Source organism: Lepisma saccharinum, chromosome 5, assembly GCF_977018435.1.
Source record: "Lepisma saccharinum chromosome 5, izLepSacc3.1, whole genome shotgun sequence".
Classification (NCBI taxonomy): domain Eukaryota; kingdom Metazoa; phylum Arthropoda; class Insecta; order Zygentoma; family Lepismatidae; genus Lepisma; species Lepisma saccharinum.
In genome coordinates this window covers 27713111-27734937 of record NC_139233.1, presented here as the reverse complement: position 1 = coordinate 27734937, position 21827 = coordinate 27713111, and the positions used below count along the sequence as shown (strand labels likewise).

General features: G+C 35.9%; 1 protein-coding gene across 1 annotated transcript in view; it reads left to right on the top strand.

The window, feature by feature from the left end:
- The window catches only part of LOC145987727 (protein GPR107), a 54130-nt gene extending 35435 nt beyond the window's left edge, over positions 1 to 18695 (top strand). Inside the window, exons 10-13 of the mRNA XM_083122325.1 lie at positions 2053 to 2183; positions 3652 to 3793; positions 4792 to 4949; positions 14473 to 18695. Of these exons, the coding sequence (XP_082978451.1) occupies positions 2053 to 2183; positions 3652 to 3793; positions 4792 to 4949; positions 14473 to 14602 (561 nt within the window). The 3' untranslated portion in view covers positions 14603 to 18695. The remainder of the gene's footprint in view (positions 1 to 2052; positions 2184 to 3651; positions 3794 to 4791; positions 4950 to 14472) is intronic.
- Positions 18696 to 21827: the final 3132 nt, after the last annotated feature.

The window sequence follows — 21827 nt, the reverse complement described above, 5'->3', positions numbered from 1 at the left end:
AATATTTACTAACCATGAAATTTCTTTCAGGTGAGAGTGATGTCCGAGTGTTTGTTTGACATTATTGATATTTTTCAAGCATAATACTGAACTTGTTCTAATTCGTAAATCAAAAGAGTGACAGTGAATTGACATATTCACGTCTTACCACGAATTGATCTTTCAGACTTACCAGGCATGATGCAGGGAAAGAGCGAGGACACTAATTAAGGGATTTTCAGTAACTGCTTTGTGCATCTGCTTAATACAGGGTGGTTTTCAACAGATTGACTAATTTTTGAATTTCTCTTATTTCATCTTAAATCAATGTAAACTAGAGACATAGTTGTACTATTTCTTACTAGCAGGGATTGACTTGTTGAGACCAATCAATCGTCGCCGGCGCGACCGTACGGTTATTCTATGAAGTGAGAGGGAACTGATCGTGAGAACGTTAGGTTGTTGGAATCTTGGATGTGATAAGTGGGAGTGACAATTTAGGAGAGATAAGTAACCTCACAGAATAGACAGGCTTGGGCAACCCCGTTAGAGCGGACCGTAATACACAATTTGTAGTCTAACAGGTTGAGGTCAGGGCTGCTAGCAGGCCAATCAGCTGGAGCAATGAAGTCCGGGACATTGCTCTTGAGCCACTCCTGGGTAGAGTGTGCCTTATGGGCTGGTGCGGAATCCTGTTGGAAGGTCCAATGTTGGTTCCTGAACAAAGTGTCACTCAAAGCTTCACTGGTTCAACACAGTATTTTCGTACACTCTGGCTGACCTTTTTCACCCCTTTTTCACAAAAATGCAGCTTGGTGGTGCCATCATACGCCACGCCCCACCAAACCATGACTGAGGCCGGATGATGACCCCTCTGGATCTTCGGGGCTTTCTCCCGAGCTTCGTGGGATGTTGACGCATACACCCGGTCATTTTGGCAATTGAAAGTTTCCTCAATGTTGAATATCTTTTCATCTGTGAAAAGAATTTTCCTGTGGCCATTGTTGGCGTAACGTTGCAGGAGGCGTTTTGCTTTTATCACCCTCTGCTCTTTCAGACGTGCATTGATGAAGTAACCTGTACTTCGCCGGTAAGCCTTCAACTCCAAAGTCACTTCTTAACACACGAGACACTGACATTTTGGGAATGTTCAGCTCACGAGCAAGCACTGCCTGCTTTCATACAGGATTTCTCCGAATACGGGCTGCCACTGCTTGCACTAACTTTTTGGTTCGTATGCTGCATGGGCGGCCTTGCCTTGGGCGATCATCAACTGTCCCAGTCTCCGTGAATCGCTTGATGGTCCGATACACGAAAGATTTGCTGATATTCAACTTTTTAAGTGTTCTGAATATCATGGGGCTGTTTGACCCACTTTATGAAGCGCTATTACTGCCACACGATTTTCGTATTCGCCCCACTCCATAGCTACACTTTTACGAACACACTTCCTCTATGACAGCTCAACTCGCAATGGCCCACTCCAGCCTCTTGTACAGGAAGGTTGGCCGCAACCTTGAAAACCGGTTGTACACACTGCCTCAAACTTTCTGTCAGTATTTATGATACGACTAGGTATAGAATGGCATTTCAGTATTAAAATGGTGAATAAAAACCTAAAATTAATTTTAAAATTATACTTATTGCACAAAGTTAACATTTCACTTCTAATACCACATTTGCATTGTTATGATAGGATTAAATTTATTCCTGTCTAAAGGAGTCCATTTTTGCATCTCAAATATTTAAAGCAGAATGAATCAATTTTCCATGATTTGCATAACACTCAGGATAATTCAGACCTCTGGAGAGTTTCTTGTTGATTAATAAACCCTAAATTTCTTGTTTAAGAGTTTATTTCGTATTTTGCATCATTTTGTGACGACATGGTAGCAAACTGCACCTCACATCTTTCCAAAACATGAAAAATGAACATTACAAAGTGTTATTTCACATTTTGGGTTTTCGTCAAAAACTAAATATGCATGCCCCTAAAGTGCTGATTAAGCTGTCCCATACCTAATTTGTTGTTCTTAGCATTATTTTCTGATTGAAATGTGAATTAATTGACAGGTGTTGGCCAACGTCGCTGAGATCATCATTGAGGAATCTGAGGAAGGAGACACAGAACATAGAACATGGCGAGACGTATTCATACTGGTTGATCTGCTTTGCTGTGGAGCCATTCTCTTCCCAGTTGTTTGGTTAGTAGGAAGATTAGTAACATATATGAAGTAATTGTTATTAGAGGTTGTCAGTTGTCTGAAGTCTGTATCACATGTTTCTCAGGAAGATTGTGACGATATATATATGTGTGTGTGTGTGCTGGAGGATGTTTTACTAAAACCAAGTACTAAAATTGCACCAATATTAGCTTGGTGCAAAATATCCAGATATGGCAGATTATTACTGGGCAACTCCAGTATGATGGTGGGATGTGTAAATATTGCCAAGCAAATCATCCATCACTATGTTTATTCTCATAGTTTTATGCAAGAAGAGCTTCAAGAACTGAAAAAGAATATAAACAACTTGTTGACAACCTCTGCACCACCTTACAGTTCATTTTTTTATAGTTTACTAACTTATTCTGTAATATTCCTAAGCCTGAAGGTTGTTGCCAGAACAATGTAAGTTTTCAGTCTGTCTCTATCCTGAGCCTGCCAACCTCCATGTTGGAGTGGTTCGCATAGTGCACTATGACGCCAGAGATACCGGGTTCGAACACCGGTCTGGGCATGGGTGTTCTTGAGTGTCCCTTCATCATATCATCACTCATCCACATCTTCGCGATTAGTGAAAAGTAGCAGAAAAATTAAGTGAGATATACCAAATCAATCAATCTATCCCCATCCTGATTAATCCACTCGTAATCATCCTTACCAATTTGTTTGAGGTCCATCTTACTGTTGCCATTCTATCTCCATCTTGACCTTACAGTTTTCTTATCACCAAATTTCTCAACAAGGACTGTGTAAACGTTTCTATCCTTTCTTGTGCATGTATTCAGACATTTTAATCTTCCCAATTGTCTGTCATCTCTGTTGGGAGATGACGACATTGTTTTACCAAATGTGTTTAGGTTTTTGAGAAGAGCTGGTCTCTTCCACTGTCTGTGAGGAAGTTTTTAGTTGTTCTTACTTTTTAATGTGTGGTGTTAGTTTTGTGCAGGTCGCTTTACAACCTTGCACTTTTAACTTTTCTCAAGGGGCTTCTTTTAACATTTAAGTAAGAATTTTAGATAAGGGGATATTTCCCGGTATGCATTAAAGGGTGCAGTTGTGCCAATGCACCCACCAATGTTAAATCAATTCATCAATCTGATTGTCCATAGAAGTATTCTAGATTTAATTACTCTAATACTGAATTGAATAATCTAACATTAAGTATGCAGTTTACTATTACATAACCTTTTCCACACACACACACACACATGTTATTTCCTCTTCTAATATTTTTAGTAGGATTTTCTATTTAAAAAATCTTAACTCATTTTGTAGTAAAAATGTTAAATGTGCATCAATTGAATATATATTTGTAAAGATTGAAACTGTAATAAATAACATTAAAATTGAAGAAGTTGTCTATGGATTCAAAATTTTGAATGTCTCATATTTAATTTTCAATCACCATTATAGAGCTATTGATTGTATGTACAACCTTTTGCTGCAGGTCAATACGACATCTTCAGGAGGCTTCTCACATAGACGGCAAAGCTGCAATGAATTTAAGGAAACTGAAGCTTTTCCGGCACTTCTACATAATGATCGTCTGTTACATTTACTTCACTAGGATAATAGTATATTTGCTCAAGGTAAATACCATAATGGCATCTGCAAAGTATTATTACTTGGACGTAATTTGTTACCTTTGAAGAGTGCAAAATGTTTATTGTACACTGCTGTTTACATGAAATGATACACTTTATAAGTTGCCCAGTTGAAGTATGTGCTGCCTTATCTGAACAGTAGTGTACCTAATAGTGATTGAATTTCATTGTTTTAGACATCTCTGATCTGAGAATATAAATTCGTTAAAAAATAAAACCTGCATTTTAAATTTTACGTCCTATGCAGAAGCATATTTGTAGATGCTAGCTTAATAGTTACAAAACATTCTTTGCTTTTCCTATTGTTTCCTTTTTTTTTACTCTATCAGTATCAACAGGTATAGTTATCAATGCATCAGTTTTTCAATAAAATTGCCAATAATTTTTACCAATCTGATGTATCCATAAATAGCATGTGACTTGGTGCAAAATTCTGTCATTTTGTTATTATATTTTATGATTTTTAAGGTATAATAGATGTATGCTGGTTTGTTTTATGTATGTATGTTTTTGCAAAGGTAAACCTGTTTTAACACTATACCCTCTCCAGGCAAGTAATTTTCAGGTGTGTTCTTTTCAAAAATGCAGTGAGGTACCAAAAATATTGTGGAAATGAAACTACATACTCTTAAATTTGTTCCATAGAAATTTTGAAAATCTTACATGCTCTGCATTTGAAGGTTAAAAATGTGAAGGAACGATTCAGGTTCTTCAAGAAATATTCATAATTTTATATTGAATCAGTAAATTTCATATAGGTATCAGCAAAATTTTGTATGTTTGTTCATCCCTATGAAGTGTATTGAATCTGTTAGCATGAGCTATTTTAGTAATTAAGTGTGATTAGTGTTCCACCAAAAAAAAAAGTAATTTTTCTAATTGTTTATTAAATTTGCTTCCTATGTAAAACTGCATCTGTTTTGATAGAAAGTGTCATATAATGGCAATGAATATTTCTAATAACATACAAAAATTTCTTTCAGATAACAGTACCATTCCAGTACGAGTGGCTTGATGAGATGTTCCGAGAAATGGCCACCTATGTGTTCTTCGTACTAACCGGCTACAAGTTCAGGCCAGCTTCAGCCAATCCATATTTCCAGGTCAACCTAGACGATGATGATGAGGAAATGGATGTAGTGTGAGTACCAAGCCTTCCTGTTTTTTGGTTTTTTTTTTTTTAATATGAATAAAGGGATGGGTTTTTACATATTGATCTGTAAAGACTATGGAATGTTGAAGTTCTTGAAGTCTTGGTTTCTAGACTAACCAATGTATTTCAATATTGCAATTAAAGACAACATTGCGCAGATTGACATTTTTTTTTTCCTTCGAATGATTGGATATCCTCAATTCGAGTTAAAGAAAGTTTTTTTTTAAAATTCTACTCAGCATAAAAATGTCAAAGATATATTTTTTCTTAAGTACAAGTTTTTTCACCTGTGCTAATAAGGAAAGTTTATATCTGTATTTGGACTGTCTTTTATAAAATTGTCATGTCAATCGTATGTAAATGATAAGGTCTTGCATTGAGTAACACATCGCCAGGAAAGTTACTATTCCTATTTTATGGAGTAACTATTTTTTAAAAATAAGTTTTGAAAAATGAATAAATGGCAAAATCAAGAAATAAAAAATATTCCTTGTGCAAAATTCGTGCCTCTAACTATGATTTTTTCATATAAAATATGTGACAGTTTTGTCCTTTTGTAATGAAAGTAACGTTGAGTTCTTTGGAGTGAAGGATGGGTGTATACACTGTTGTGTTTGCATTTTCATGCCACAGGAATCCAGTCCCTGTATTTATTACCTTTGGCAAGACATGTCCACTCATAGTGTACCTGTTTTTCTCTATCGGCTTCATTTCAATGTTTACTGCAACATTCATCCGCTTAAGAGGCAGCAGACACTGTTTTTCTGCATTGTCCTTCAACTTCTCTTGTAGTTAAATGGTTACCTCTCTTGTGCACCGGTTTGGTCACACTGATCACAGTTCATTCAGAGAGAGCTGTTAGGCAGTTCTCACCGTAGGGTTTAGTTGATTTCTTAGTCTCAATCTGATTACGTGTAATGTGCAGAATATTGTATTACTTTCCACCAGTACAATCGAGGATGAATTGATATTTGCATCATAACAAATATAGAGTGCCTGGTCAACATGGTGCCTGAAAATTTTTACCTGGCACCTGAATTTAAAATTCTTTTTTTTAAAAAAAATATTTAGTTTGGATACGGAAATTTTCATCATCTTTTTAAAAAAATAAGAGTACAGTATGTATTTTTTAATGTTTGCATGTTTTCCGTATTGCGTATATCATTAAATCAAAATAATAATCATGCCATTATACCTAGTCTTACCATAAATACTGTCCCAAAGTTGTAAGTAAATAGACACAAAATGGTGAGAGATATTGTAATATCAGAATAACATGAGGTGCATGGATGCATTATGAACCAAAATCACAAATAATTATTCGAAATGGCCACCTTTAGCACTGACACACTTCTGAAGTCTTCGTGGCCACGCATCAATTGAATTACGCAACACATCGACTGGAAAATGAGCAACTGCCTTCAGAAGAGACCGACCGCTTTAAACTTTCAATATTGGGATGTATCTTCTTCCAAGCCATCTCCTGATGCTTGGACCACAATTTGTAGTCCAAAGGGTATAGGTCCGGACTTGCAGAGGGCCAATCTGAAGTGGAAATGAAGTCTGGAACATTTGCTATGAGGGCACGCCCCATTTCTGTGAAAAAGGGGTAAAAACATCAGCCAAAGTGTACCAGCAGACAGTGCTTGAGAAACTAAGCAAGAATCTTACCGACACCATCTTCCATGGAGAGAACTTGAGCTTCCAGCAGGACTCAGCCCCAGCACACAAAGCACGCACCACCCAGCAGTGGTTGGAGGCAAATGTTCCTGACTTCATATCTACGTCAGATTGTCCCTCTGCCAGTCCAGACTTAAACCCTTTGGACTACAAATTGTGGTCCAAGCTTCAGGAGATGGCTTGCAAGAAGAGACATCCCAATATTGACAGTTTAAAGCGGTCTCTTCAGAAGGCAGCTGCGGAGTTTCCACTTGATGTGTTGCGTAATTCCATTGATGCGTGGCCACGAAGACTTCAGAAGTTTGTCAGTGCTAAAGGTGGCCATTTCGAATAATTATTTGTGATTTTGGTTCTTAATGCATCCATGCACCTCATGTTATTCTGATATTACAATATCTCTCACCATTTTGTGTCTATTTACTTACAACTTTGGGACAGTATTTATGGTAAGACTAGGTAAATTTTTGCACTGTTGCAAGACAAATTTTAACTTGTGCAGCAATATGATAGTCCATGCTGTTACCATAGTTGAGCCTTCTTTAGGAAGGCCACTCCGGCGCAAGAATTAATTACTTTCAATTCAATCTTGTATTAATTAACAAATTAAATGTTCGAAAATCACATATCATAGTTTATCTTCGTTGGATTAATGGCTTTCTTAGCTCGTATTTGGAAAAATAAAAAAAAATGGCTGGCTGCTGAGAAAAAGGGGCTGGTGTCTGAATTATTTTAAGTTTTGTCTACCCCTGTAACAATGCAACTTTCAGGTTTTATGAAAGTTTGTTTTTGTAATTACTACTTCTAACTACTCAAATGCATAGATCCTTTATGAAAGTGCATGGTGCCGGTCTGGTGGCTGAGCACACAAATTGGCCGACTTTCGATCTTGCCACTGAACTTCCTAGGTTCAAGCCCTGGCCTGAGCATGTTTGTTTCGTTCCTTCATCAGTTTCCTCTTAGTCATCACTCGTTCTCATCATTGTTATTGGCCTAAAGTAGCAAAAAAACGATGTGAAACAAACAAAAATACTTTATGAGAATGGCTTTATATCCTAATCTGTGATGAATGTAAAATGATAGGATTTTGTAGCTCTACTATTCTTGGTTTGTGAGATATTACTAAATTGAATAACATTTATTACACGTGAGTGATGTTTTTTAATTCAAAAATTGCTTTTCCTCAGTAAACATGCAAGTATCCAATTGTGCCATTGTCTATGAGGTTATTTTTTGTGACTTTTATATGTAAATATTTCTTTTCTTCTAACTACTGGTTAACACATGGGTCCTTTTGCAGGGCGATCTGATAGCCCGGTCGATGGTGAATTAAATGAGATTCTTTAACACTATTGTTGCTAGTTTTGCGTTATGATGTCAGGGGTCCTGAGTTCAAAACCCAGCCTGAACATGGGTGTCTATCAATGTCACCATATCATTACTCATCTTGCCAAAAGTGACAGAAAAATGATGGTTAATAACAAAAATCAAATCAAATCAAATCAAACTACAGGGGGCCCAGGTTAAAATTCGGCCTGAGCATGAGTGTTCTCTGCGAGTGTCTCTTCAACAATTTCATCATATCGTCACTCTTCCTCATCTTTGTGATTAGCCTAAATTATCAGAAATGCAGTTAAATAAACCACATCAATCAATCAATCAAATCAAACTATTGTTCCTAGTTTCCAAGACATTAATTTTTCTTTAAATAGTGACATTTACAAATTGTAAGTGGATTGTATACTTCTAGAAAAAATATTTTGTTTCTCAGAAATTTAGTTAGAGCAGTACATGATTTGATACTTTGCACTGAGAATCAGTGGCGGCTCGTGGTGAACCAAAGTGGAGGGGCGATAACTCACAAATTTGCTCTATTGATTTGCTTTATTTTACTTTGCCTTTTGTGCTACATTTGGCTAATTTGCGAAGATGGGGATGTGTGATATGATGAAATTGATGAATGGGTACTCACAAACATCCATACCCAGGCAGGATTCGAACCCGAGACCCCCGGCCGGCGTCGTAGCGCGATGTGCTAACCACTTTTTTTTTTTTTTAAAAAAAGGAAATACCCCTTACACGGAGGTATCCCCCACCATTTACACTTTTTCTCTCCTTTACACTTTTCAATTGTTACAGTTTCTCAGTTTCTTATCATCTAGACAAACACAAATACCCATGCCTTACCCGGGACTCTAACCTGGAACCCCTGGCGTTGTAGCGCGCTCTGCTAACCACTCCGCCACGGAGGTCGACTCCACTCCGCCACGGGGGCCGGCACAAATTTGCTCTACTAGTAATGTGAGTTTAAATGGTGAATTTCGTATAACAGCCAACGTGATAAGAAACTGATACGTTCGTGTTTACCGAATATCATGTTTTACACGTTTTAAATTAATAATTATTTAACAGTAATGCAAAGAAGATGGAAGAAGAAATAGAATTCTAACAGAATTAGTCGTTTAAGAGAGGGGAAAATTCAGAAGAAAGGATATTAATTTTTACACAACTTGATAAGCACAATGACGAATATTTACGTGCATTGATGGTGAAAAGTTCTAGTAAAAAAGTTACACAGAAAAAGTTTCCTGTCCAACATTACTAATTGATATGTGAAATAGGGCACCAAAATAAATATCTCACTGGAAAGGTGATATCTGCGTTACCAGAAGCTCTAAAGTAAAAACTTCAAACTTACCAGAAATCTTCAGTCATGCTTGTAACTGAAATTCATCCTTCTGTCCTTCAACGCGAAATTTGAGAATGAACTCACGACCTCCCTTCTTTGACACTTGTTCTAGATTCAAATTCGGCCTAGGTTTTTTTATGTTTATTTTTTCGTCAAGACTTCAGACTTCTGGTAGAAAAACTTCACACCAACAATTTCTCCACACTGTTCATCGCGACAAATACACAACTACCGAAAAAGCTTCACTTTTCCATGGAAAACGAAAAACAACAAGTGTCAATACTATAGTCTTCCCAACCATCCCGTCGTTTTATTGCTTCGGGGTTGCCAGGCAATTTTGCCAAATTTTCAGAAATTTGTAGTTCACAGGTTCCTGTAGCGGCTCTTGGTGAGTTTAGATGACGAGTTTCTAATTTATTTAACATCCGCCTTGAAAATAAATTGGAGAACTTTGTCACATTATCGGGATTTTTTTCAAACGTGCTAATCAAAACATGTAATTAAATCTACATGATGTACTCCACATCATTGTAATCCAAATGTACTTTTCACTAAACTCAGAAAAAATACAACACATTTATACGATAATTTTGCGTGTAACAAGAATCTATAGCCGACTTCCGTGGCTAGCATACCGCATTACAAAGCCAGGGCTCCTGGGTTCGAATCCCGGCATGGGTATGTGTGTTCTTTGTGAGTGCTCTTCCATCAATTTCATTATATCATCGTTCATCCTCATCGTCGTGATTACCGAAAAGTAGCAGAAAGCGACGGTAAATAACAAAAATCAAGCAAGAGTCTGTACATTTTCAGTTACCGATATTTTCTTTCCTCCTTGGAAATTGCGTTATTTATTTCTCTACTCTTATGTCATAAGAGAATAAGATTATGGAATACAGAATGATTTTTTTCAACTGTTGGTAATTTTCTATCTTCTGTTAACTTCGTTGCTTCTGGCAACTCTTCATTGTTTACCGTTCTCCAGAGAGAAGGCCAGTTTCGCCTAAGGGGTGAGTTTCGGACGACAAACCCTCCGTCCTCCCAGGCACAGATCCAGCGCGTGTTATTCAGCCAGTTTCCTCGCCTTATACCCCTCGCAGCCGCGCCTGAGAATGCTCTACGTCTCGTAAAGTGGGAGGACGGCGCCCCGCCAGATTTCTCTCGAAGTTCCGTATTCCCCCGCACGGTGGCGTGCAAACTTCGCAATTGTCGCGGAAGAAGGAATACAGAACCGACTAACCAACGATCTATAAGCAATGGAATATTTTCAATTCAGACAATGTAAAAGCTAATATATAAATGTTAATGTAATGTTTGTTCACTTGTGGTTACACACGGCAGTGCGGCGTCCGTATCATCCTTATGAGCGGCCGCCCCTGCTGAGAATAGTCTTGACTTCATGGTTGGGTATGGTAAATCAGGGTGGCTACTCACTGGGAATTCCAGGAATTATGCGTGAGTTATTGGCTCTGGGAATTCTGCATGAATTTTTCTATTCCAAGTTCCATTGAATTTATACATATTTATTAATGCTCGGAAGCAAGTTTTCTCAGTTTAGTCATTATTTTTTATCGAAGAAGAAAAAGAAAAGATAAAGCTGCGTGGAAAATAAAACCGAATTCTCTCAATTCCTTTACTTTGTTAGTGTCCTTTGAAGAACAATCTATCTTAACACACTGAAAATTATTGCAAACTAAGATATTTGGAAGTTTATTAGGTAAATTTGAGTTTGAAATTATTGTACAATTTACTTTTTTTTTTTTTTTTTTTAAAAAAAATAGAATATCCTGTAACATTTGTGACTTGTGTTTTTAGATGTATTTTGAATCCGAGTATGTGAAATGGCAAATGTAAACTCTGCACCTTAAATTATATAGTTTAAATGTACATGTTTATGCCCCTGAATTTTTGGAAAGTTCGCCTTGAAAACTGTGAATTATACTTGAATTTTATCATAGAGTGACCACCGTGTAAATGCTCTTAATATATTGTGTATGTAAAGTTTAATATTTCTTAGTTGCTGTTTTTGTTACTGTTGGATTAACTCCAAAGGGTCACTGCCCTCATTAACATGAGTTGTGGCATGTAGGATGTGTGTGTGTCACAGCAGTAAAGGTAGTGAATTAATCAGAGTACATCAAATAACAGCAACGTGGAAATACAAAACTTCTCCTGCACATAGCCATGATGTTGGAGCTGATACTACAGAAAACAGCCTAGTCGTCTCAAGAGTTAATATTCTAGTGGGGTATAGTTATATGAAATTTTCACTAACATAACCAGCTGGAAAATTTACAGGCATTTATAGTGGACAAGTCTGATAAAATGGCAAGCATTTCATCCAGAACCTGAACGATATCTTTATCAATAAATATGACCAAATGACTCTCTCAGGAAAAATTCTGGTTGGAATATTCTGAAGGCTAAGCCAGTACCATTTCGGAAGTTCTCTCGTAGCGGAATTATTAATACTTGCGCAGCAGTATCAGGTTCGATTCCTGCATGGAGTTTCAAAATTTTAGTGTTGACTGAACTTTTTGTTAAAAAATAATTTACCTTGGTCAAAAAGTTCAGATAACAGTGACATGATTCATTGGATGAACCATATGTTACTCATTGACAATGGGCCTTGGAGGGTTGTTATGCCATTGAGTTTATAGTAAAATAACATGTTAAACCAATGCAAATGCTGATAATCTTACTGCTATCAATGCTGATGTTTGAAAATTATAAGAATTAAAAGTTGTTCAAAATTATTTATTATTATTATTAATATGTAAGTATTCCGTTACAATTATGTGCATCAATGTACCACTTTTGTTCCAAAATATTTAAAAAATTGCTCTGAAACATTAAAGCAGCCATTAATGTAATAAAAAAAACCTTTTTTTTCACACAATACTGGTACAGTCTGGGTTGTAGTGATCCCATTAAAAGTCAATGGGATTGCTACAACCCAGAAGTGTCCATAACTGTACAAAATAAATATAGATTTCGAATCAAGAATAATGAGACTAGGAAAGTGTTGTGTGAGTTTTATATGGATCCTGCAAAATATGCAAAACTCTAAGCTCCATGGTGCAACAGCTCTCTAAAGGCCAGGGCCTGCGAGAGTGCCATTTCCATTGGGTGATCATGCATCGAGTCCCATCCCTTTTTTTTCTGACAACGAAGTATGCAAACTCTGCAAAAGTATTGGTCTGTAGCAGAGATTCCTACCGATACGTTACACAATGAAATCGGCTGATGCCAATACATCAGCATCAGTATTAGCTCACCCCTAGCTTAAAGGTGAAATTACACATAACCGTAAAAGAAAAACAAGTGAAAGGAAAGTGGTTTGAAAGGATGGAGAATATCAGAGAAATGAGGATGTGGAAGCTGAAGACTACCAAGAAAAAGCACAGCAGAACAATTGGAGACCTCCTGGACTTATCTATTAAATAGGAATAGTTTGAAAGTGATAATTTCAATAGCTGGTAAGTCTGATCTACAATTTTATAAAATATCACTCTTGGATATTTGTGAACAGCATAATTTTCCACTTTCTCTCAGTGTTCAAATTATTCAACTGCTGGATTTACCAAGGAGCCTATATATTTATAACGTCTTTGTGTTTCAGTTTGAAAAGGAACCAAGCAGGACAGTGTATGTAGAAAGCTAAGTTGCATCTTTACTTGTGTCAGCAAAGTTGTTTTTGAAAATTCCTACCAGCCTCCATGGCAGAGTGGTTAGCACGATGATACAGGGGACTTTGGTTCAAATACTAGCCTGGGCATGGATGTTCTTTGTGAGTGTCCATTCATCAATTTCATCATATCATCAGTCATCCCTATCTTCTTGATTACCCGAAAGTGGCAGAAAAATCGAAGTAAAATAAACCAAACAAATCAATCGAAAATTCAATGTAAATTTTTCAATCTTGATGTTCCAAAGTCTAAAAAATTTACATCTGTTTGGAATTCTTTTTAAAGCATTCAAGGTAATCTTCATGTAGTTGGCTTTCTCAAGTTTCTAGATATTTATGATAGTTTGATGGCTTCGTAAGTCTATTTTCTATCACAGAAATCACAACAGCCAACTATACGAAGATTCACGTGAATGCTTGAGAACGAATTCTAAAGAGATATAACTTTTAAGAGTTTGGAATATCTAAATTCAAATTTGCTAATTTGATGTTGTTTTTGTACCACTTGGGTTAATTGTGAGAATGAGGATGAATAACGAAGTGGTGATGAGACATGTAATGGTATACAGTATGCAGCAACTGAACCTGGCTGTTTTTAATTACAAATAAAAGCAAAACTCATGCAACAAAGTCAATTTAATACATGTTGTACTACATTTCAAAGCATTTTAGGAAAATAGCATGAGAGACAAGGACAGTTCATTTTTTGATTGACTCCTCAAAACAGACTCAAACTCGTTTGATGTTCTCAGGAGTCTAACCTTACGATGTTCACTATGTGTTCTTTTCATTGTTGATGCCGTCTCCTTGAAGTTCCTTATCCACAGTATAATTGTAATTCAACTGGAAATATTAAATATTAACTGATGAATATTAAAGTGCTGATGGAAGGCACGCTGCATTACTACCACACATTCATTATGAAAAATGTCTCAACCACAAAGCAGGGTGTTGTGCCGACCACAGCTCCATGCTGACTGGAATTCTTTGACATAACGAACAGCTGAATGTCTCTTTTCTCAACTTCCATTCAGTGTTGATTTAAAAACTGTCAGATTCGGTTGCCGCACCTCACAGGTGTGCTATTCAAAAAATGATTTGTCCTTGTCAAGAAACTCCCACACATGCTATTTTCCTAGAATATTTTGAAATGTAGTGCAACATGTATTAAAATGACTTCGTTGCATGAAAGAGTTTTGCTTTTATTTGTAATTAGAAACCATCAGGTTCAGTGCTGCACCCTGTATTTATGCGCACCCTGACCAGGATGCGAACCTGGAATATTTGCTTTTGTAGCACATTATGCTGACCATTTGGAATATCATGGTGTTTATTTTTTGTTTTTTTCAAAAGGAGAGGAATTTTAAAACATATTTGTTGGCAAAAGCCAAAGGTCCAAAAGCGCTGTAAGTTTTATGCCTGATATCAGTATCACTGTCTGCCGTATTTTCTTGCAGTGTAACTCAGTCGGGTTTAACGGAAGGCTTGACCAAGATGTCTCGTACCAAAAAGGACGGGAAGGATGCAACGGAAGAAGAGAAAGACAATCTTCTTTTGAGACAGGAGAGTAGTCACGAGTATGATTGATCAGTAATTATAATTGCTTAAACTGCTGCAGCATGGAATTGATCTTTGAAGACTGGGTGTATTGAGGACACCAACAATTTGTACTTTTAGAAGCATATGAGATAGTAAACTTTTCTGTACTGTGAAGGACGGTGTGGGGAAATGTGGTTTTTGCCCCTGAAAGCTGTCTTTTTCTTTCCCTTCCAATCAATGATTCTATTATGTTAGTGAGACACACTTCACTGGACTTACACTCTAGACTTACTTGTCTTTAAAAATAATTGGTCACTTTTTACTTTATTTTTAACCTCAATAATTATTATATTCTTGAATAGGACAGTATTTTATTTTTGCATTTATATTCAGTAGTGCATAAAAACTATTATGCTACATATGACTTGACATATTCTTTATTCAAAGTGACAAATTGATTTTTCTTCTTTTAAACTGAATAAGTTATGAACATTTTTATTTTGTTTTTGCACTTCTGTAATACTGACTACTGAAAATATTGAAATTTTGCATATGTGATTGTTTTTTTTTGTGCATAATGTGATAAATATTCATTAAAGTAAAGATACAAGAAAAATAACACATTAATACTTCCCAGAAAGCTATTTGGTATTTATTATATACCCATAAAAAAGTGAAGAATTAAGATTCAACAGTAGACTCTTAACAAGATCCTTGTACTTTGGCTAGTGAAGCTATTTACTTACTATGAGTGTTTTTATGTCACCTGTTCTTAGAAGTTAGTGTTAGCATATTTGTAAATGTAACTTATTTAAGATGAATAATGAGCATATTGATTATTTATGTATGTGTTATTTAAGCTGTTTTATGGGTGTTTGGTGTTTGTGGATAAAGCACATTTGCATTAAACTACCACATGTTCATTTACTGCTTCTAAACTTTAATTTTTGCTATGAAAAATGGAAGTAAAGTTTCTGAAGCCAAGAGCTGAAGTTTAAATAATCAAAATATTTTATATGGATTTCTTTATGCCATCCCAAAAACTCTGATTATTTTTAGAATTGTTCACAGAAAAACTAAATTACGAGTGGTAGATGTGCAATGTAACATTTATTCATCTCCACTATCAACATATGCAAATTACTTTTCAGCCATTAAATTAAATCCAGTTTCTTCTCACTTGTGAATCCTGGAAACGCCAAGGAAATCAGCTTAGAAGTGAAAAGATTGTGACAAAAATGAGGGAATTTTGTAAAAGAGCAATTAAAAAAACCTCTTGCCAGTACTAGAAACAAAACCCGTTTCACTTTTTCCTCCCCACTGGTTTAGTTTTGGAGATACTTTGTGCAAAACTTTTCTTTTTGTATTTTTCATGATTTTTCAACAATGTTGAATAACTTGATTCATTTGATCAGTGTGCAGCTTATAGAGCAGTTTGGAAAGTTAAAAGTTCCTGGAAAACATGGAGAAATCATGGAATTTAATTTTACAGTGTTAACCACCTATAATCTTGTGTAATTTCTTTCTCACTCTTTTTAATTTATTATTATTTTTTTTTTTTGGAAGTACTGAAAGTTTTACCCTGCTGTGTTTAAATTATATTTATGTACACAGACATTCTGGAAATATAAACATGACTGGGAAAAAAAGAAAGAGGGGGGGGGGAGGGAAAGGTTTTTGCAACAAAATACATGACCGTGATAAAAATATTTCACGATCACTGTTCACAATACATGTTCATTGCTGTGCTGTCATAATATTTTCCAAGATGTTATTTTGTAACTTCACATAGTTGTCAATACAGTTACCAATGATACTTGTGTATGTATACCCACTTGGCTATTAGCGCTCATTTATACATGTAATCAGTACTGCACTGTACATTGAAGGATGATGCCCTATAGTGGAACCACAAGCAAAGAAACCTGCGCAGACCCACGACTCCTGTGCACCGTACTCCCATGTGGAGGGGAGGGGGAGAGTGGACCATGCTTCCTTGTGGCCCGAGCTGAATGGAAGAAGGGAAAGCTGCGCAGGGACTTTTTGTCCAAGGTTTTTTTTTCTTGTGGTCATTATAACAATACACTAATTTTCTATGGAATCAAAAAAAGTTAACACATCAGTGAGTTGTGATAAGCCACAGTAAACCGTTCAGTATGGATGCTATTTATGCAATCTTGTGCTGTGCACATTACATTTTTATTTATTGTTTCATGTGTTAAGGGTTGTGGGGTAATCAAGTTTTACGAATTATTACTTCTTATACTTGTAAAGAAAACTTTATCTATTATTTTTGGTGATAAATGAGCATCTTAGAGAGATTTTCATGGGAAATTAACCAGGTCGATTCTGGATGTGCTTCTCAGCTTTCGAGAGCTAACTTCATTCTCATATTTAGGGATTGGAGTCAAGAGCTAACACCACTCTCACTTTCAGGTATTGAAGTTGAAAGCTAGCGTCAGTCTCACCTTTAGGGATTAAGGTGATCTGAAGTGTTCATGAGCACCAGACTCCCACAGCAAATACATAAAAACTATCATTGATACATCTCTGCACTTCAGTCCGTGTAGATGAAGGTGTTAACTCTCGAAAGCTTGGAAGACTTGAATCATTGAATATGAGAGGGATGTTAGTTCTTGAAAGCTTGGAAGTAGGGATGGACGATATCGGAAATTTGATGTGGTGATATATCGTCACAGACGATACGATATTTTTCTGTATTGTGGTATCGGCGATATAGTGTTTCCATGGTGTATATCGCCAAATATCTGACGATATATCACCAACGCAATATATATCGCCAAAATATTGTGATATATTGTCTAGTTGATATTGTCTGGATGATATATCGCCCAACGCTACTTCAGTCCCTGAAGTTGAGAGATGTTGGCTCCTGAAAGCTTGGAAACATATCTGCAACTAGCTTGGCTAATATTCCGAGAGAATCACTTCATTATTCACCACCAGGAAGCTTCAAAAATTGAATGAGCATTTTGTTGAAAAGAAACTCAATGAATTCATGTTTATTGAAAACTGACATAGCAAATCATTCTACAGTACTTTCATTGAGAAGGAATGTTCAATTATTTTTGCCAAATCTATATATGGAGTGATACATCTACTCTTATCATTTTACGAACTTTGTGCACTATTCCTCCCCTCACCGTATTTCTTATGTAAATAAGAGAACCAAATGTTTTTGTCAATTAGTTAATACTAATTCTGATGCTGGAACTGAAGAGAGTAATCACAAATCTCATTTGTGTACAATTACATGAAAATGCAAGAAAGTTTTTCTACTATCATATATGAGTATAATATTACTTAAGTGAAATTTAGAAATTTCACGTAAGTAATTTTAAACCGTGTTTACTGCATCCATCATGAGTATAATATCTTCAAAAATATGTTTTATTATTTAATTCAGAATGAATAATTGAAAATTGCATGCTGAAGGAAGAAGAAGAATTAATACATAATAAGAGATAAAGTGAACCTGTAAAGTCAAGTGTTATGAACATAATTTCTCTCATAATATGTAATTTATAACATGAACAAACATGTCATATTTTTTTTAAAAATGTTCATTTGGAAATAGAAAAAAGTTCATAATAAATAAATATGAATTACATTAGAATCTTCAAAATATTATAACTGATATTTAATGTTAAAATATTAATTATTACAATTAATCCCTAAAATATTTTTTCATGTAGTAATTGTGTAAAATAAATGAAAACTTTAAATTTTGCATTATATCTGAACAAGAGCATGTTGTTGGAGGGAAGAGAGGAGTGGGATATATCTGTCAAAATGTTCAGATAATGGAAGTTTTTGCACTATTTTGGTATCTATGTCAGGAATCTCTGCTAGAAATTATGAAAAGACAGAAAATGGAATGTTAATTATTTGATCGTTATTGTTATCTTTTGATCTTCACTTTCAAAATAAATCAAAGATAATCAGGCTGATAAATTATTTAAGGAGCTCATTTAAAATTTCACTACATTAGACACCTGTATGATTTCCTTTGTTTGTATCTAGTTGCTTCTAGTCTGTGTATTTCTATTTGTAATTTCCTTGTGTAAAATCTCGGAAGCTATGGTAGTTTAAAAATGTAAATATTGTAAATAAAGATAAATATATGTAAATTGGATTTTATTTAACCAAAACAGCATTCCAAGTAGCATAGGGGTTAAAGCTGTGACTTTGTAATCAAAGATTACTGGGTACGATTTCCTGTTAGGGTAAGGTTTCAAAATGGCCAGATCGGTTTCCAGATTTATCACCACTTGACTTTTACCTGTGCGGATACCTCAGGATGCTACCAATGTAACACATCCCCACAATATTCCAGAATTGCAAGCAAATATTCAAAACTACGTTGATGCAATTTCACAGCAAATGTTAAGAAGAGTCTTGAAAAACGTGATTAACCATATTCACCTTGTGTGAATCTCACAATGGCGACCACTTCCAGCACTTATTGTAAATATTGTATAATATGTTTTTCCCATGTGTATCTTTTTGATCACCCTGTAGAAAATAGGCTTACAGTCAAAGTGGTCCAGATGCATGGAAAACCTGGTCAAAATTAATTTTTTGGTCTGTCACCTCAGAATGCAGATTTTTTCCACATGTTCTATCATTTTAGGGAAGCAACACAATATTGGACAGTATTATGATATTTCAATGCCAATTGCACTCACAATACAGTAAACCACGACTTATGCGTTGTTCAACGTATTTACAATTTCCATCTCGATCGGTTTCAACCTCAGCCAGTGGCTGGAGGGGACGTTTAACCCTAGAACACTAACTTGTTTTTAGCCAAGCATAGTTATTAACCCTTCGTCTGACACTACTTTTTTAAAAGGGTAAAAGACCACACTCAAATTTGAAAAGAAATTTTTTACTTACATATCTTTAAAGAATACATCATTATAAATACTTTAAATACATTTTGAGAATTTATATGTCCGTTACGCAGTCATAGCAGCACTTTGCCTGATGTTCCCCACAAATCGCTCTTGAGCACTTGTTACAGAAGAACCGAGTCATTCTCCTCTTGTTTGAAGGACAGAAACCGCAGATTTTGCGATCTTGTTGTGGTTGTGGTTCCGGGGGCTTATTTAGGACAGGAACATCAAGAATTTCTCCAATCATTCATCGCAGAGGTTTCCTCAAACTTCTTACCTCCATTCTTTGCTGTAACCAGGGTCCAGTTAGATGAACTTGTAGTTGTTTGGCAAAGTCTGGCCTGTTCATAATCTTACTGCTATCAATGCTGATGTTTGAAAATTATAAGAATTAAAAGTTGTTCAAAATTATTTATTATTATTATTATTAATATGCAAGTATTCCGTTGCAATTATGTGCATCAATGTACCACTTTTGTTCCAAAATATTTAAAAAATTGCTCTGAAACATTAAAGCAGCCATTAATGTAATAACAAAGACCTTTTTTTTCACACAATACTGGTACAGTCTGGGTTGTAGTGATCCCATTAAAAGTCAATGGGATTGCTACAACCCAGAAGTGTCCATAACTGTACAAAATAAATATAGATTTCGAATCAAGAATAATGAGACTAGGAAAGTGTTGTGTGAGTTTTATATGGATCCTGCAAAATATGCAAAACTCTAAGCTCCATGGTGCAACAGCTCTCTAAAGGCCAGGGCCTGCGAGAGTGCCATTTCCATTGGGTGATCATGCATCGAGTCCCATCCCTTTTTTTTCTGACAACGAAGTATGCAAACTCTGCAAAAGTATTGGTCTGTAGCAGAGATTCCTACCGATACGTTACACAATGAAATCGGCTGATGCCAATACATCAGCATCAGTATTAGCTCACCCCTAGCTTAAAGGTGAAATTACACATAACCGTAAAAGAAAAACAAGTGAAAGGAAAGTGGTTTGAAAGGATGGAGAATATCAGAGAAATGAGGATGTGGAAGCTGAAGACTACCAAGAAAAAGCACAGCAGAACAATTGGAGACCTCCTGGACTTATCTATTAAATAGGAATAGTTTGAAAGTGATAATTTCAATAGCTGGTAAGTCTGATCTACAATTTTATAAAATATCACTCTTGGATATTTGTGAACAGCATAATTTTCCACTTTCTCTCAGTGTTCAAATTATTCAACTGCTGGATTTACCAAGGAGCCTATATATTTATAACGTCTTTGTGTTTCAGTTTGAAAAGGAACCAAGCAGGACAGTGTATGTAGAAAGCTAAGTTGCACCTTTACTTGTGTCAGCAAAGTTGTTTTTGAAAATTCCTACCAGCCTCCATGGCAGAGTGGTTAGCACGATGATACAGGGGACTTTGGTTCAAATACTAGCCTGGGCATGGATGTTCTTTGTGAGTGTCCATTCATCAATTTCATCATATCATCAGTCATCCCTATCTTCTTGAATATCTAAATTCAAATTTGCTAATTTGATGTTGTTTTTGTACCACTTGGGTTAATTGTGAGAATGAGGATGAATAACGAAGTGGTGATGAGACAAGTAATGCTATACAGGGTGCAGCAATTGAACCTGGCTGTTTTTAATTACAAATAAAAGCAAAACTCATGCAACAAAGTCAATTTAATACATGTTGTACTACATTTCAAAGCATTTTAGGAAAATAGCATGAGAGACAAGGACAGTTCATTTTTTGATTGACTCCTCAAAACAGACTCAAACTCGTTTGATGTTCTCAGGAGTCTAACCTTACGATGTTCACTATGTGTTCTTTTCATTGTTGATGCCGTCTCCTTGAAGTTCCTTATCCACAGTATAATTGTAATTCAACTGGAAATATTAAATATTAACTGATGAATATTAAAGTGCTGATGGAAGGCACGCTGCATTACTACCACACATTCATTATGAAAAATGTCTCAACCACAAAGCAGGGTGTTGTGCCGACCACAGCTCCATGCTGACTGGAATTCTTTGACATAACGAACAGCTGAATGTCTCTTTTCTCAACTTCCATTCAGTGTTGATTTAAAAACTGTCAGATTCGGTTGCCGCACCTCACAGGTGTGCTATTCAAAAAATGATTTGTCCTTGTCAAGAAACTCCCACACATGCTATTTTCCTAGAATATTTTGAAATGTAGTGCAACATGTATTAAAATGACTTCGTTGCATGAAAGAGTTTTGCTTTTATTTGTAATTAGAAACCATCAGGTTCAGTGCTGCACCCTGTATTTATGCGCACCCTGACCAGGATGCGAACCTGGAATATTTGCTTTTGTAGCACATTATGCTGACCA